This window comes from Siphateles boraxobius, unplaced genomic scaffold (assembly GCF_051911475.1).
Source record: "Siphateles boraxobius isolate OS27281-9 unplaced genomic scaffold, OSU_SipBor_1 18, whole genome shotgun sequence".
NCBI classification, from domain to species: domain Eukaryota; kingdom Metazoa; phylum Chordata; class Actinopteri; order Cypriniformes; family Leuciscidae; genus Siphateles; species Siphateles boraxobius.
In genome coordinates this window covers 6,430,155-6,445,600 of record NW_027508788.1, presented here as the reverse complement: position 1 = coordinate 6,445,600, position 15,446 = coordinate 6,430,155, and the positions used below count along the sequence as shown (strand labels likewise).

Genomic DNA, 15,446 nt, shown 5'->3' with positions numbered 1-15,446 from the left:
ACCTCTTCCTCTACCTCCTTCTCCTCTTCCTCTACTTCCTTCACCTCTTCCTCTACTTCCTTCTCCTCTTCCTCTACTTCCTTCACCTCTTCCTCTACTTCCTTCACCTCTTCCTCTACCTCCTTCTCCTCTTCCTCTACCTCCTTCTCCTCTTCCTCTACTTCCTTCACCTCTTCCTCTACCTCCTTCTCCTCTTCCTCTACCTCCTTCACCTCTTCCTCTACCTCCTTCACCTCTTCCTCTACCTCCTTCACCTCTTCCTCTACCTCCTTCACCTTTTCCTCTACCTCCTTCACCTCTTCCTCTACCTCCTTCACCTCTTCCTCTTCCTCCTTCACCTCTTCCTCTACCTCCTTCACCTTTTCCTCTACCTCCTTCACCTTTTCCTCTACCTCCTTCTCCTCTTCCTCTACCTCCTTCTCCTCTTCCTCTACTTCCTTCACCTCTTCCTCTACCTCCTTCTCCTCTTCCTCTACCTCCTTCACCTTTTCCTCTTCCTCCTTCACCTCTTCCTCTACCTCCTTCACCTCTTCCTCTACCTCCTTCACCTCTTCCTCTACCTCCTTCACCTTTTCCTCTACCTCCTTCACCTCTTCCTCTACCTCCTTCACCTCTTCCTCTACCTCCTTCACCTCTTCCTCTACCTCCTTTTCCTCTTCCTCTACCTCCTTCACCTCTTCCTCCTTCAACTCTTCCTCTACCTCCTTCACCTGTTCCTCTACCTCCTTCACCTTTCCTCTACTCCTTCACCTCTTCCTCTACCTCCTTCACCTCTTCCTCCTTCTCCTCTTCCTCTACCTCCTTCACCTCTTCCTCTACCTCCTTCTCATCTTCCTCTACCTCCTTCATCTCTTCCTCTACCTCCTTCACCTCTTCCTCTACCTCCTTCACCTCTTCCTCTACCTCCTTCACCTCTTCCTCTACCTCCTTTTCCTCTTCCTCTACCTCCTTCACCTCTTCCTCCTTCAACTCTTCCTCTACCTCCTTCACCTCTTCCTCTACCTCCTTCACCTTTTCCTCTACTCCTTCACCTCTTCCTCTACCTCCTTCACCTCTTCCTCCTTCTCCTCTTCCTCTACCTCCTTCACCTCTTCCTCTACCTCCTTCTCATCTTCCTCTACCTCCTTCACCTCTTCCTCTACCTCCTTCACCTCTTCCTCTACCTCCTTCACCTCTTCCTCTACCTCCTTCTCCTCTTCCTCTACCTCCTTCATCTCCTCTTTGAGCTCCCCCTCTTATTCTCACTCTTCTTCTTCTTCTAGCTCCTTCCATTTTTGTTGAAGACAGGTGAACTCACCTGCCCCTATAGCACACCTGAGTGCTGCGTTTTCAAATTAGCACATGTGTGCTTCCACGCCTGATGGATGTGCATATCCAATTCATTCATTAGTGTCGTCAATGGCAAACCGGGGCTTTGTAATGACAAGGAAGTAACCTCACAATCCTTATCTGTGTCTAAGGTGTAGAAATGTGTGTAGAGTTTTACAAATCACTGTGTGTAATGTTTTGCAAAAAGGGTGAAGCTGACAACGTGCTTACAATTGTGCAAATCTAGGCTGGTGTTTTGATCCTTGAGTGTAAGGTTTTGCTAATAGTGGGAAAGTTTTAGTTTTAGTGTGTAAGCAATTGAAAAAAAATGTAACAAATGTGATACATAAAGGTCATAAAGGCTACATAATGCTCATAAAGGCTGCATTTATTTGAACAAAAATACAGTAAACAGTTGTATTGTGAATCTTTTTTGCAAATTCAAATAACTGTTTTTTTCATATATATTTTAAAATGTTATTTATTCATGTGATGAAAAAGTTGAATTTACTGCAGCCATCAGTGTCACATGATCCTTCAAAAACCATTCTAATAGTCCAACATTTCTTATTAATGTTGAAAACAGTTGATGTTGATATTGATATCATCGTCATCATCATCATCATCATCATCATCATCATCATCAATATCAATATCAATATCAATATCAATATCAATATCAATATCAATATCAATAACTTTGCACCCAGAATGTTTTGATCTGCAATAAACTTTTTAATTTCTCTGCTTCTGTTTTCAATTTCTCAGAAAAGGGATATGGAACTTGCAAACATTAGCAAAATGAAATGTCAGTAATGAAAAAAAAGTAATCCAAGGTTTATCTGAATCAAGATTCTGATGAACATGTGTTTTGTTACTTCCCTTTATTGTGCAACACTGATCTTCTCCTCTGAAACTGGGAAATCAAACCAGAGCTCTTCATACATACAGTACAGGCAGGAGAAAAACATTCAATGTAACACTATTCTTTTAGTCCATCATCTGTATTTCCAACAACTGTTTTGAAAGATAAGATGGTAAGAAAAAAGTCTTCTAATTATAAACCGTATATTGTTATAAATATGTGATTTGCTTTTATTTGCAAAAAGTCTCACTGTAATGAAGCATTTGATTATTGAAAATGTCCCTGCTTGTTTCAGCATTCACTATACTTTCCAGTTTGGGAAAATTCCAGCAATTTCCCTTGAGTTCTTTTTATACTACGCTGTTCATTTAGTTTTTTTTTTGTTTGTTTGTTTTAAAACAGGCGTTTATCTTCATGTCTGCACATGCAGTGCTGCAACTTACTATTATCTTGTTGCTGTTGGCTTCCTCTGAGTCAGATACATGTGATGGGTACAGGGGTTACCCTGGAAGACCAGGTATTCCAGGACTTCCTGGTATCGATGGGAAGGATGGCGCAAAAGGAGAAAAAGGAGATCCAGGTGAAATGATATTGCTTATTTTCTATGTGGAAAAACTGGTTATTGAAAGTCAAAAATGTGCCCTTTATCTTCCGTGACTGTCCTAAATAAAGGCTAAATCCAATAAATTAGATAAAAAATCTGTTTTTAAACTCACATTACCTGGCTGTGTGCATGTTTGCAGGTGACGATGCAGTGCCGATTGTTGGGCCAAAGGGGGACCCTGGAATTCATGGACTCCCTGGCAGGCCTGGTCAGAAAGGGGACAAGGGACTACAAGGTTCACCAGGGAATAATGGGGCGAAGGGAGAGAGTGGAGCTTTTACAGGGGTAGATGCTCCAAACCAGCATTTTGTTTTCTCTTACAAAAAAAGTTCCAGGTCACAGAGAGCTCCTCCAGGCAGCTTAATCATCTTTGACATCCCTCTGATATCCGGGGAAGAGGATGTTTTGGATAGTGAGGGTTTCTTCAAGGTGAAAATATCTGGCATGTACTACATCAACTACCACATTTCTTCTAGCTCGTCTGCCTGCCTAAAGATTCAGGTAGGGGAGGAAGAGAAAGTCAGGTTCTGTGATTCACCTGGTATGGTAATGGTAACTGCAGGATCTGTGGTACTGCCATTGAAAATGGATGATAAAGTGTCTATACAGACCACTACATTAAGCTCTATCTTAAGTAGAGACACTGACTGCACCTTTACAGGCTTCTTGCTCTTCCCGGATTAATAAAATGATTTTGAACAGCCACTCTTTATTTACTCTTCCTCAAATCGTAATTTGCAAACCATTGCTTAGGAATATCCAATGATTAAAGCCATAAACCATATATTGTTGTTTCCTGACTTATTTCACTGCAAATTTATTTACGTTCATTATTAATTGGCAGAACAAATTACACTGTAAAAAAAGTTGCTGCCTTACATTTTTAAGTCAATCAACTTGGATGTTTAAGTCATATCAACGTAAATTACATTAAACTGACTTGAAAAATTTGTAACTTGTAAAAAAGTTGAAAACTGCCTAAATTATTTTGATGTGTTAAAGCAATGTAAAAACATAACTTGTCATAACTTATTGATAATATAATTTAGAGGGCATAACAAAAATATAGAATTAAGAAAGAAGTTTGGTGTCAGTAAGATTCTTTTGAGAGAAATTAATACTTCTATCCAGCAAGGAAGCATAACATATATCCCAAATGTATTATTATGGTACAAAAAAATCTATTTTTTTTTAATATCTTTCTATTCACAGAAGAATCCTGAAAAAAGTATCATGTGTAACAACACGTAAAACTGGTTTTAATATGATAATAATAAGAAATGTTTTTATTAGCCTAGAATGATTTTTGCAGGATCATGTGACACTGAAGACTAGAGCAATGATGCTGAAAATTCATCTTTGCCATCACACATTATTACTTTTTAAAATATATTAAAATAGAAAACATTTCTTTTAAATCGTAACAATCTTCCATAATATTGCTGTTTTTGTTGTATTTTTATCAAATAAATGCACCCTTGGTGAGCACAAGTAACTGCTTTAAAAACCATTAAAAAAATGTTTTGTATATCAATGCATAAATATATTCATATACCCAGCTAATGATTTTGACTTCCAGAACGTTCTAAGGAATCTTAGTTCATGGTTATTTATTAATGATACAGAAAAAGTATTAAGAAATTTAGCAGTCTGTAAGCATAAATATGAAGACTCTCAAACCAACAGGTTTTATTCAGGTTTATTTAATCTAAGAGTCTCATGCTGAGCACAAGCACAGCGGTACGTCAGTCTACGGTATTTATTACAGAACACTCATTGTTCTTGAGCTGAGTCCATCACCCTTCAGGCTTTCTAAAGAATAGAGCAGCCATGGAAACAGCCACTAACTGACTGTAACAGCGCTTTCCAAACATGCCACTGTGCTGCGAGAATGTGACAAAATTCAGAAGCTAAACTGCTCAGGGATTAAATTTACGCAAAGAAAATGTGTCATGCATGAGGTGAGTTTCAAATCACTACTTTTAATTGTAAGAAAACAAGGTAAAATCATTTTAAACTCTTCAAAAGGCACTGAAATCAGCCAATAACTAATTTGAGAGAGAGAGAGAGAGAGAGAGAGAGAGAGAGAGAGAGAGAGAGAGAGAGAGAGAGAGAGAGAGAGAGAGAGAGAGAGAGAGAGAGAGAGAGAGATGTAGATCTGTAGAACAGTTTCTTATTAGCAAGTCTCTGAGAATTTAAAGCAGGGTTAAAATATATGACAGTTTAATCATTGAAATCTGCTTCATTCATGTATAACAACAACAAAGTATAACATTTTTATATACATTGACATTTCACTCAATAGTAACTCAAAGATGACCACTCATGAAAAGATAATCAGCAAACAGCAGAGACCATCTCCCAAAATCCCATTTGGTCATCGACGTAGAACAGATTTATTGCTTCTCAAAAATGGTCAAATGGTGTCGAAACACCCACAAGGCTTTCCAATGCTGGGAGAACTTCCTTCATTAGCAGGTAACACGTGGAACATTTTTAAATTTTTTTTTTTTATTCCGTCAGATATATGGCTAGTTAAGGAAATGGCACATGTCATTCACATACTAGACAACTAAAGCATGTTTACACTTAGAAGAAAACTGTCAGATCTTCGTTTCAGGCTTGCTGCTCTACCCTGATAAGCGGGAAAAGATGGTTACCACAACAGAAAGTGAATTTGGACCCAAAACATGCCCAAAGGTAGAGCCAAAGAAGATCCTACAGTGCAACCTAACTCTAGACGGTATGAAAATCATATACATTTGGAAAAATGATCAGTTAAGTATCTATTAGAGAAGCAACAAACCATCTGTTGTAAACTTAACCAACCTATTTTGGAGATATACGCAAAATATTGGTTTACATAGTTTCTTGACTTATTTCACTGACCTTCAGTACGTTATTAAAAAACTGATTTCCTTGGCAGACCAAAAATATATAGATGCATTTTAAAGAGAAATGTTTATAAACACCATTCAAAAGTTTGGGACAGACAAAAAACCAAATAATTTTATTCAGGAAGGATGCGAGATTTATTTACATATTGCTAATATTGACATATTTCTAATTTTACACTTCTGTTCTTTTGACCTTTCTATTAAAGAAAAATCCTGGAAAAAAAATTGTAGCACCGTTTCCACAATAACAAAGTGACAACTTCTTTCAACACTGATAATAATTCATGTTTCTTGAGCAGCAAATCAGCATATTAGAATGATTTCTTAAGTATCGTGCGATATCGTGTAGACATAAATGTACATTTTGATATTTATGATATTTAATTAGTATCGATGAGAAAAGATATAATCCATAAACCATCTATTGTAAACTTAGGGTGAATTGATTTCAGGCAAATCGGAAAACCTATTTTGGAGTTCTATGAGCCAAACATTATTATCTCTACATAATCGCAGGGGACCGGAGCTTCAGCACAACAAACAGGGAGGATTACCCTTCTTATAACCTAAATGGCGCTCCAATTGCGTGGCAGGGAAAAGTCCCAGCAAGAGACAACAGGACTGGCCAAGCACAGAGATGTTCTCTTTACCAGCAGGACTTCCCGGCCCCAAAGAAAATCTATTTTAGGAGAAATCAGGTCGTACCTCATCCTGACAACCTGGCGATCAACACTTCAATGAGGCATGTATACAACCACTGAACTTATATTCTTTTTTAATTCAAATCTGAACTGAAAATATGGTCAAAGTTATCAAATTAAATCTCTTTTCTATAGAGCCGAATACAGAACAGTGCAGCAAGAGGCTTTCCCAGGCTGGGATGTTTCTGTGCACGCCCGCCCAGCGCCTGCCCGAATCAAAGGCCAGAGAGAATCCTTATAGTGCTTTAAATCACCCATTTGTATTCAGCCTAGCTTTCATGTCTTTAGATGTTTAACTTTGTGTTTTTGACTCAACTATATATTCAAATGTTTGGGTTAATTATTAATGTGGCCGGCGTCATCTAGTCTGTCTCTAAATTTGTTCTGTCCATTAAAAATGTGGGGTTTGAAATGACATTGATAAAGTTCAACGTAAAACAGTTTTATTAAAAAAGTAGCATTTAATTAGGAAAGTATGTTTCTTGTACATAGAATGACTGATAACTGCACACAAAATGTCTTGCTTTTTGATCAAACGTTTTGGTTCATGAGGGAACTGTCCTAATTCAAGTCAGTTTTTACATCATGAATCTCTATACAGACATTTGGATCTCCATCGACATCTACATGTCTTCCACACTCCACTTGTACGCCATCTCCTGGACGGCTTTCTTATCTGAAATCCTACAGTACCGCTTCTGCTCAAAACCGTTGGACCTAAAGGATCATAGGAAAAGTTAATTAAACCATTTTCTTAGGTTAACATTCAGATACTTACAAACCAGTTGATATTCATCAACCTAAACCTCTTACCTGTCTACTCCATCCCAGCGATACCCTGGACTAAGGTTAAAACGATTAGGAGGTGGGGGCGGACCTTTGTAACGAGGTTTTTCTGGTGAAAAAAATTCACATGTAAAATATTACAATTACTACTGTGATCTGGGCTTGATTTCAGATAAACCTCTGCTCGTTAGAAAAATGATAAACTAAAAAAAAATTTTTCACAATCATTAACTACAAGGATCACTAGAACCAGTTTTGGACATTATTCCTCATTTTCACCTTTGATTCCTTTTAATTGGGCATTTTTGATCTTCTTCTTGCGAAGCATAGCCGCCATCGGGTCTCCGTCCCTTTCTTGCTCCCTCAGCATCCGATCGAGGTCTTCATCGTCAATGTGTCTTGCTAGTGGTTTCTGAGCCTCTCGCATGGCATCGGTTAAGTTCTGCTGCTGCATTTCACCCTGAGCAAGCCTGAAAAAGGAAAGCACAGATGTCAAAGTCACAGACCGAAAAAATTGCTGCATTTGAACACCACTAAATAGACTTCACCCTTTTCCCCATTGTGCATATTTTTCATCCTTCTCAGCCTTTTCTCCAGCTTTCTTCCTAAGCTCGACTCTCTCCAACTCCAGGTCACGCGTCCTACCCGACTTGTCTCGAAATATCGTCTCTGCATTTCTGGATGCCTCTGAGAGAGTAATGTGACATAATGAATGTTATAAAATAAAACAACACTTTCTAATACACAACAAATATCAATGGATTTTCATTAAACCTTCAAGAGGTTTGTTGCGTTTTTCCTTTCTTCGAATTTCTTCTTGTTCTTTCCTCAAAACGTCGACAGAAACGAGTCCTGCAGCTCCACCAGATAACATTTGAGGTGCCTGTGAGGAAGAACCGTGAAATTCTCAACATAAGGATCCAAACTGCATCTTCAATCCAAAAGAAGAACAAAAATTGTGTATATTTCATGTGAGATCCACTAAAAAGTTAATTTAGTTATTAACGCTGTTGCTTACTTAATCCACAAGGGGTGTTTCTTATAGGCACAGCAAACAGAAAAACATTTATTTTAAAGGGTATTTTATAAATTACTTGCTGCATAATCAGCATTATTTAAAGTAGGTGTTCTCAACTGGTTTAACTAGAAGCTGAGGGATGGGCTTCCATTGTCCAACACATTAAAGGCCCATCATATAGGATAAACTTTTTTTGCTGTAATTATGAGAAACTACTGGTTTTCAAACTATTTTAGTAACATAAACTAGGTAATTAATTAAACCACAATTAATTCTGTAATTCCAGAAGTTACAAGAACTGTAAGAACTTTTAACAAGAACTTTTTCCCCTTTACATTTTTAGCATTTTAATTCAGTTAAAGGTGCTCTAAGCGATGTCACACGTTTTTTTAGGCCAAAACATTTTTTGTCACATACAACAAACATCTCCTCACTATCCGCTAGCTGCCTGTCCCCTGAACACACTGTAAAAAAAACACGGTCTCTGCAGACACCCCAGGCTCCACAAACGGCAACAGAAACAAACTGGGCTAACCCGCACCACGAAACATAACTGTTCCAGCCAATAACCGATAAGAAGGGTTTGGGGGGTTAGTGCGCGGATGAGGAGGAGTCAGGGTCTAGCTAGCCTCCGTTTTGTTTGACAATACTTCAAACGTCAACAAGAAGTGACGTCACCCAAGATTGCTTAGAGCACCTTTAAATAAACAAAATTTACATGAAAATAAATAAATAAATGATTTAATTTTAAGTCATGCTGTACCTCCTTTAAAGTAGGTTACGCCTGGGTACTGGGGCCCGGACCACTTGTTGAGAACTATTAATGCACGGGTGCAAACTTCTTAATGGAGTTTACACTCTACTCCTTCCTGGAGAGTTTAGCATCATCCATAATTAAATGCACATGATCCAGCTAATTAAGTCCTTCAGGTGGATTTGAAAAATTATAGATGTGGGTGTTGGAGCAGGGTTGAAACTAAACTCTATAGGGCTGTGACCCTTCAGGAACTGAGTTTTGCACCCCTGCACTAATATAAAGGATCCTTAAACATGAACTCTGAACTTACTGCATCAGGAGAGCGTGTCCTCCGTGGTGGAGACAGGTCTGAGTCCGATCCACGTCCTCCCTGTTGCTTCTTCCTGGGAGGAGAGAGATCTGAATCTGAACCTCTTCCACCCTGGCCTCTCTTTCTGGGTGGAGATTGATCGGAATCTGAGCCCCGTCGCCCACGAGGACGTCTGCGAGGTGGGGACTGATCGGAGTCTGAGCCTTTGCCTGTCCGGGCTCGTCTTCTGGGCGGCGAAAGGTCACCTGAAGCTTTCATCTTTTTTCTGTGTGGGGACTCTGAAGAGATTCTTTTTGAGTAATAAAAGCTAAATAATTTTGATGACATTCATTGTGTAAATGTTGTTTCTGATTGGTGGATGGATTTTCATACCTTTATCATGCTGCTTCTGGGTTCCGGAGAGTGAGCTTTTGAGGCTCTTTTTTGGAGGTGAAGGTGACGAGGAGTCGTGCCATCTGTTTTTGTTCTCGGTTCTGTGTCTCTGAGGTGAAAGGTCTGGCGAATCATGACGACCTTTTCTCAGAGGTGAGAGATTAGGCGAGTCGTGCCGAGGCCTCTTGGGCGAGAAGTTAGGGGAATCATGCCGCCCCCTCGGTACAGTTGAACTCTCCGGTGAGTCATGACGCACTCTGTCAGTGTCTGAACTAAACAAAGTAACATTCATTATACTCTATGCAGTAATGATTTTAATAAGAATAAGAACAAAAGAAGAAAGGACAGTTACCTTCTATCTAATGTGGACTCCTGAGTTTCTTGGAGATCTTGCTCTGTTGCTACGACACGAATTAGAGTGAGTGTGTGAGTATATGAATATATGCTTTTGTAACATTTTTCTATATATATATATATATATATATATTCAGACACTACTGTTCCAAAGTTTAGGGTCAATGAGTTCTTTTTTGTCAATAAATTAAAGCTCCAGTAGGTAACTTTTGTAAACAAATATTTGTTAAAACTGTCATTTTGTCCTGACAGTAGAATATGAGACAGATAATCTGTGAAAAAATCAAGCTCCTCTGGCTCCTCCCTGTGGTCCTATTGCCATTTGCAGAAATACACCGCTACCGGTCAGAAACAACCAATCAGAGCCAGGAGGAATGTCTTAGCAGTGTCAATCACGCTCGTGTACGTGCTGATCACCCCTCTCTTGCACAGCGCGAGCGCGTACCGTCGTTCGTGACTCTCCTGTTCAAACTCGTTCATCCAAATGAACTAGTCTTTTTTTCGAGTCATTTCGTTCATTCAACGAACGAAATGACTCGAAAGAAGATTTGTTCATTTTTAACCAGTCTTTTTCGGAGTCATTTCGTTCATTCAACGAACGAAATGACTCGAAAAAAGATTTGTTCATTTTGATGAACGAGTTCGAACAGGATCACAAACGTGCATCACAGAACAGAGCAAGGCGAGCATTTGTGCTTATAAAACTTAAAGTTTTTTATTTATTTTTGAAATGACCGATCGTTTTGCTAGATAAGACCCTTATTCATCGTCTGGTATCGTTTAAAGCCCTTTGAAGCTGCACTGAAACTCATTTGGTCCTTGAAACGTTTGTGTCCTATTGAAGTCCATTATATGGAGAAAAAGCCTGGAATGTTTTCATCAAAAACCTTAATTTCTTTTCAACTGAAGAAAGAAAGACATGGGCATCTTGGATGACATGGGGGTGAGTAAATTATCAGCAAAAGTTTTTTTTAAAGGGAACTAATCCTTTAACGTTATCTTACTAGCTATTTATAACTTATAGAAAGAGTGCGGCATTATAAAGTTACATGTATTGCAAAAGACAATGATTTGAGGACCAAGTTTGTAGTCAAAGTATGGGCAGGCCATAGTCAATGTAAAGCATATTGTTGATGTTTCGTCCCTATTAGTGATGTTCCATAACTGTTTATAATCCGCCGTCATCGGTGGTCCTGCTTACTAGCCTGCGCGTTCACGGCAGGCTCCGCTGTGGGGGAGGAGCTGTGGAGGGAGGGCTGTAGCGCAGCAGAGAGCAAGGGGGTGGGACCTGTGCTTGTTCAAATTTTCAGGCTAAGTCAACATTTTCTCAAAACTCCCTACTGCAGCTTTAACACTTTTATTCAGCAAAGATGCATTAAATTTATCAAAAGTGACAGTAAAGATTTTTTTTACAAAAGTTCTCCATTTCAATTAAGTGATGTTCTTTTGAACTTTCTATTCATAAAAGAATCCAGAAAATAAATTAATGGTTTCCTTAAAAGTTAAGCGGCACACCCGTTTCATCTATCAAAGAATTCTTTCAAAAACATTTAAAAAATCTTACTGTCCCCAAACTTTTGAAAGGTAGTGTATAAAAACACCCAACTAGAAAAATTACTTTTGTTTTACATTATTTAATAATTCATTATACATGTTTGTTCCACTTTAATCTGATGGTGAGCATAACAAGTTTTTCAACAGCCTAAGCCATTCTGTTTATTTACAGAATAAAAAAATAAAAAAAGATGTTTTCTCAGACATATGAATCCCACACAAGCACAAGTAGTCAAAGTCTTACCGCCCAACACTTTCCACTTGCTGGTTCGAAAAACCTCGAGCTGCTTAATCTCATCTGGGCGTTCATCTATCACGTCTGCAATCTAAAAAGACATTTAACACTGTAACAAAGTCATGCATGCAATCCATGTTCAAAAACCAAGGTAGTACAATAGTACTTTTCTAATAGTGATCACTAAAGACCAGACTTCCATATAGTATTTATGTTGGCTATGAGAGTGTTACAAAAGCTTAAAATAGGTAAAAGCATGCTTCTACACACCACAGGCGCCTCATCATCCTCGTCTTCGTCTTTATTTTCTTCTTCGTTAAGAGCAAGTTGCCTCCAATCAATGTCATCATCAACAATTTTCATCCTGTAACGTTAGTTTATAATGACAATTTAGCTGCTTGAGCACTTGACAAACTATTTCCTAATTGCTGTGTATTTAGCCAACTCATAAGCATTTGAGACTAAGCGGCAATGTCATTATGTTTAGTGATTACTGTATTACTGCATTTCTGTAAAGTGTGTCCGATCATATTTACCCTCTCCCCGTGGGTTTCGGCCGTTTCTTCTTAATCTTCTTTTCTTTAGACTTCTTGCCAGCTTCATCATTTGATAAATACCGTTTAAGGTAATCTGCCTTGGTGAACGCAGCATCTTTGCTAATGCCTGTGGACGTAGCCATCTTGTTTATGTATGACGTCACTGAACGGACGCTGCAAAGGGACAAAAATCACAACGCAAAATACAAGTTTTTGGAATAATAAATTCAATGACATAGTCTGGCTTCTTCGACAAAAAAAACTCCTTCTGGCCAGCAAAGTTGTTGTTGAAGTTACTGTAATTGTGTAATAGGCCCTACTTATAAAACAATATAGCCAGCTATAATACGCATTAGTTCATTTTATAATTCCGTGTATTTACCCTCTACCCTGTATTTAATATTTTTTGCATGTAGTATGCTATATGTTGTATTCTTTGTTTCAAAGTAAAAAAAATGGTACTCGGTGTTTTGCCAAGTGACATTGTCACCTGTGCATTTATTGTGTTAATTTGTGCATTAAAAATCAGCAGACAATTAGGCTATAGCCTACCTATAAGTTAATAATAAATGTAATTATTTGGCTGTTAAAGTGCAGAAAAAACAAGAGAGAGGGATATAATACAACTTTAAAGCTTTTTTGATGTGTGTGACTTGTTCTTAAAATTATTAATTGGACTAATTCGAGACATCAACAAAATAAGTGAATAGGAAGAGAAAACATCTGGACATTTCCAATGGTTGCTTAGCAACAACATCAACAAAAGCAAGGTTAAAGCTTTGCACACAAGATGCATGTGCCTCTATGTTCTTATGCAGACAAGACCTCATCCATGCAGAGGATATTTTCCAGGAAATGTCTTCACAAAATAAATCACTTCCTCTGATCTGCATGCAGTATCTCATTGGCAAGACAAACATTCTGATACATTTATTTATTTTTATATCTTTAAACTTTTTTATCATACTTTTATATCACACTTTATATCACAACTGGGGATTATTTTATCATAGACCGACCTCTCATGATTTGAAACTCAATGACACCAACTTACACTAAGGCTCTGTGATAGATAAATAAATAAATGGTTGGAATTTACATTTACAGGTCCAAGGACCAGATATGATGAATGAAGACGAGTTAGAAGTTCAGTCAATTGAAGACAAGAGGCAGAATTATAATAAATTGAAGAGAATTTTAACTGAAGATAGTTTGCAGTTTCAGCAGAGACTCACAAGGAGTTCGTAGGCCACCCTGCTTTACATTCACAAAAAACACAGCAATTATGCCTTTACACTATAGTGATTCGTATATACGTCATTACTTCAGATTAAATGATTCTGATTGGCTAAAAATAGATAAACACTGGACATTTCCACACATGGACTGATAGGCAATAGCACATCTCAATAGTCTGTACGGCTGACACCAGGACCTTGAGTTAGGTACGAGTGGCCCTCAGAGGTCACGAGACTGTGTCTGTAACAAAGAATATAGCGCAAATACACAGATTCTTTAAGGTTGGAGTTAGTTGAGCTCTGTTCTGAACAGGAAAGTTTCCCAAAACATTCAGATTATTTTCTATCTCTCAGTCAAATCAATTAATATGTATAAGGAAAAATAATGATTAATACCTTGATTATAATGACTCATTAGATATACATTGAAGCGGCAGTGGATTCCAGAATCCACCCACTTCGAGCCCAACTCTGAATTGTGAATAAAAATATTTTATTTAATAGCAGATGTTATCTTATGACTGTAAAGTCATTATAGTTAACTGTACAAAATAATGTGAAAGTGATTTTAAAGACATCAGTAAGACGATGACAATAAGGGGCACAAAGAAATTGTGAATTGTGAAATTCAAAACAAGATTTTGACTTAAGGGTGAACACATTCTGCTGCTCTCTGGCAGCTGTTTCCGATTATAACTTTTTTTGAAAGAAACGAAACTTAAAGTTTGGGGGTTTCCAAATTGTTGAAGGTGTGGCTTCAAGATATTCCCCACCTCTTGCAGCTTTGTGCACAGTCTGAATTTGACATCCAAGAGGTAAGCATCCTATTTCTTTCAACTTTACAGCAAAAGCTGTCTCTGATTTAAAAATTAAACAACAACCTCAAAATTAAAACCTTCACCAGCACCTCTTTATAGAACAGCATGATAAACAGTTTTGTTTGGTTTCTCTAGATTTTAACATGTGGGCAGAGAATGACTTGTATCCAGGTGTGCCATGTCTCGAAAGCTACTCTGTGTCATGGTTGTCAAAAACAGGACGGAAGCAATCGCAGGTCTAACTCAGTTCTTTATTGAACAGTGAAAAGATTGACAGGAACACGGGTGTGGACTGATGACGCAGGGACCTCGATGGTCGAAGACGAACCCGTGAAGTGCAGTGGAAACCCAAACGACAATCCAACGAAGAGACGACGACAAATCCAACAGGAACACCACACGGAGAGACAAACATCCAACGAATCCGACAGGAACACCACACGGAGAGACAACATCCAACGATCTGACAAAGGAGATGAGAGAACTGTGAGAATATATGGTGAGATGAGATCGGCTGCAGCTGGTGATGTGATGACGATCAGCTGGAGCGGATCAAGGAATGACACTCATTCACGCCCACTACACACGTGCTTTCATACAACAACATAAACACGAGACGAGAAGGAAACAATGAACTTGTATACCGTGACAGTACCCCCTCTCCTAGGAACGCCTCCTGGCGTTCCCAGACTCCCTTACCTGTCGATTGAAATCATCGATCAGAGAGTGATCCAGGATGTCTCTAGCCGGAACCCAACTTCTCTCCTCCGGACCGTAACCTTCCCAGTCCACCAAGTACTGAAATCCACGTCCCCTCCGTCTAGAATCCAGAATGCGATTTACCGAATAGGTGGTCTCCCCATCTACGAGACGCGGCGGGGGGGGGACCGGGACTGGCGGATTAATGCGAGCATGAAACACAGGCTTGATTTTTGAAACATGGAAAACGGGGTGAACCCTCCTGTACGCTGGAGGTAAACTAAGGCGGACTGTCACCGGACTAATGATCTTGGTGACAGTGAACGGGCCAATGAATTTGGGGGCAAGCTTATTAGAGACGGATCGGAGAGGAATGTTCTTAGTTGAAAGCCAC

At 38.8% G+C, this 15,446-nt stretch overlaps 4 protein-coding genes across 6 annotated transcripts in view; 3 read left to right on the top strand and 1 right to left on the bottom strand.

Annotated features, from left to right (window-relative positions):
* LOC143740943 (uncharacterized) overlaps positions 1–15,446 on the top strand; it is a 77,268-nt gene that overhangs the window by 56,988 nt on the left and 4,834 nt on the right. Inside the window, exon 2 of the mRNA XM_077233124.1 lies at positions 14,494–14,561. Coding sequence (XP_077089239.1) covers positions 14,494–14,561 — 68 coding nt within the window. The remainder of the gene's footprint in view (positions 1–14,493; positions 14,562–15,446) is intronic.
* On the top strand, positions 2,169–3,561 carry c1qb (complement component 1, q subcomponent, B chain). The gene is given in 4 exon segments (XM_077233117.1): positions 2,169–2,305; positions 2,308–2,345; positions 2,576–2,753; positions 2,917–3,561. Coding segments are annotated over 4 exon segments (894 nt in total). The 5' UTR covers positions 2,169–2,172; the 3' UTR covers positions 3,462–3,561.
* LOC143740942 (uncharacterized) lies at positions 4,600–8,677 on the top strand. The gene is made up of 5 exons (XM_077233123.1): positions 4,600–4,738; positions 5,083–5,255; positions 5,398–5,520; positions 6,191–6,416; positions 6,511–8,677. The coding sequence occupies exons 1-5, from the start codon at positions 4,734–4,736 to the stop codon at positions 6,614–6,616; spliced, it is 633 nt and encodes a 210-aa protein (XP_077089238.1). The 5' UTR covers positions 4,600–4,733; the 3' UTR covers positions 6,617–8,677.
* bud13 (BUD13 homolog) lies at positions 6,817–12,479 on the bottom strand. Of its 3 annotated transcripts, none has more exons than XM_077233112.1 (11): positions 12,298–12,479; positions 12,032–12,125; positions 11,771–11,852; positions 9,971–10,019; positions 9,619–9,890; positions 9,247–9,524; positions 7,936–8,044; positions 7,710–7,848; positions 7,441–7,631; positions 7,189–7,270; positions 6,817–7,092 (listed from the first exon to the last, which is right to left on the bottom strand). In XM_077233112.1, the coding sequence occupies exons 1-11, from the start codon at positions 12,438–12,440 to the stop codon at positions 6,999–7,001; spliced, it is 1,533 nt and encodes a 510-aa protein (XP_077089227.1). In that variant the 5' UTR covers positions 12,441–12,479; the 3' UTR covers positions 6,817–6,998. The 3 variants fall into 3 exon arrangements, with proteins under 3 accessions (XP_077089227.1, XP_077089229.1, XP_077089228.1); XM_077233114.1 differs by having other exon boundaries at positions 9,247–9,491; XM_077233113.1 differs by having other exon boundaries at positions 9,971–10,013.

Coding starts and splice junctions, on each gene's coding strand:
- LOC143740942 (XM_077233123.1), top strand. Junction 5,256..5,397: donor AGAACTTCCTTCATTAGCAG/GTAACACGTGGA, acceptor TCTTCGTTTCAG/GCTTGCTGCTCTACCCTGAT. Junction 6,417..6,510: donor GCGATCAACACTTCAATGAG/GCATGTATACAA, acceptor TCTTTTCTATAG/AGCCGAATACAGAACAGTGC.
- bud13 (XM_077233112.1), bottom strand. CDS start 12,440: ATGGCTACGTCCACAGGCATTAGCAAAGATGCTGCGTTCACCAAGGCA. Junction 12,126..12,297: donor CCGAAACCCACGGGGAGAGG/GTAAATATGATC, acceptor CTAACGTTACAG/GATGAAAATTGTTGATGATG. Junction 8,045..9,246: donor GGACACGCTCTCCTGATGCA/GTAAGTTCAGAG, acceptor TCTTCCTCACAG/GCACCTCAAATGTTATCTGG.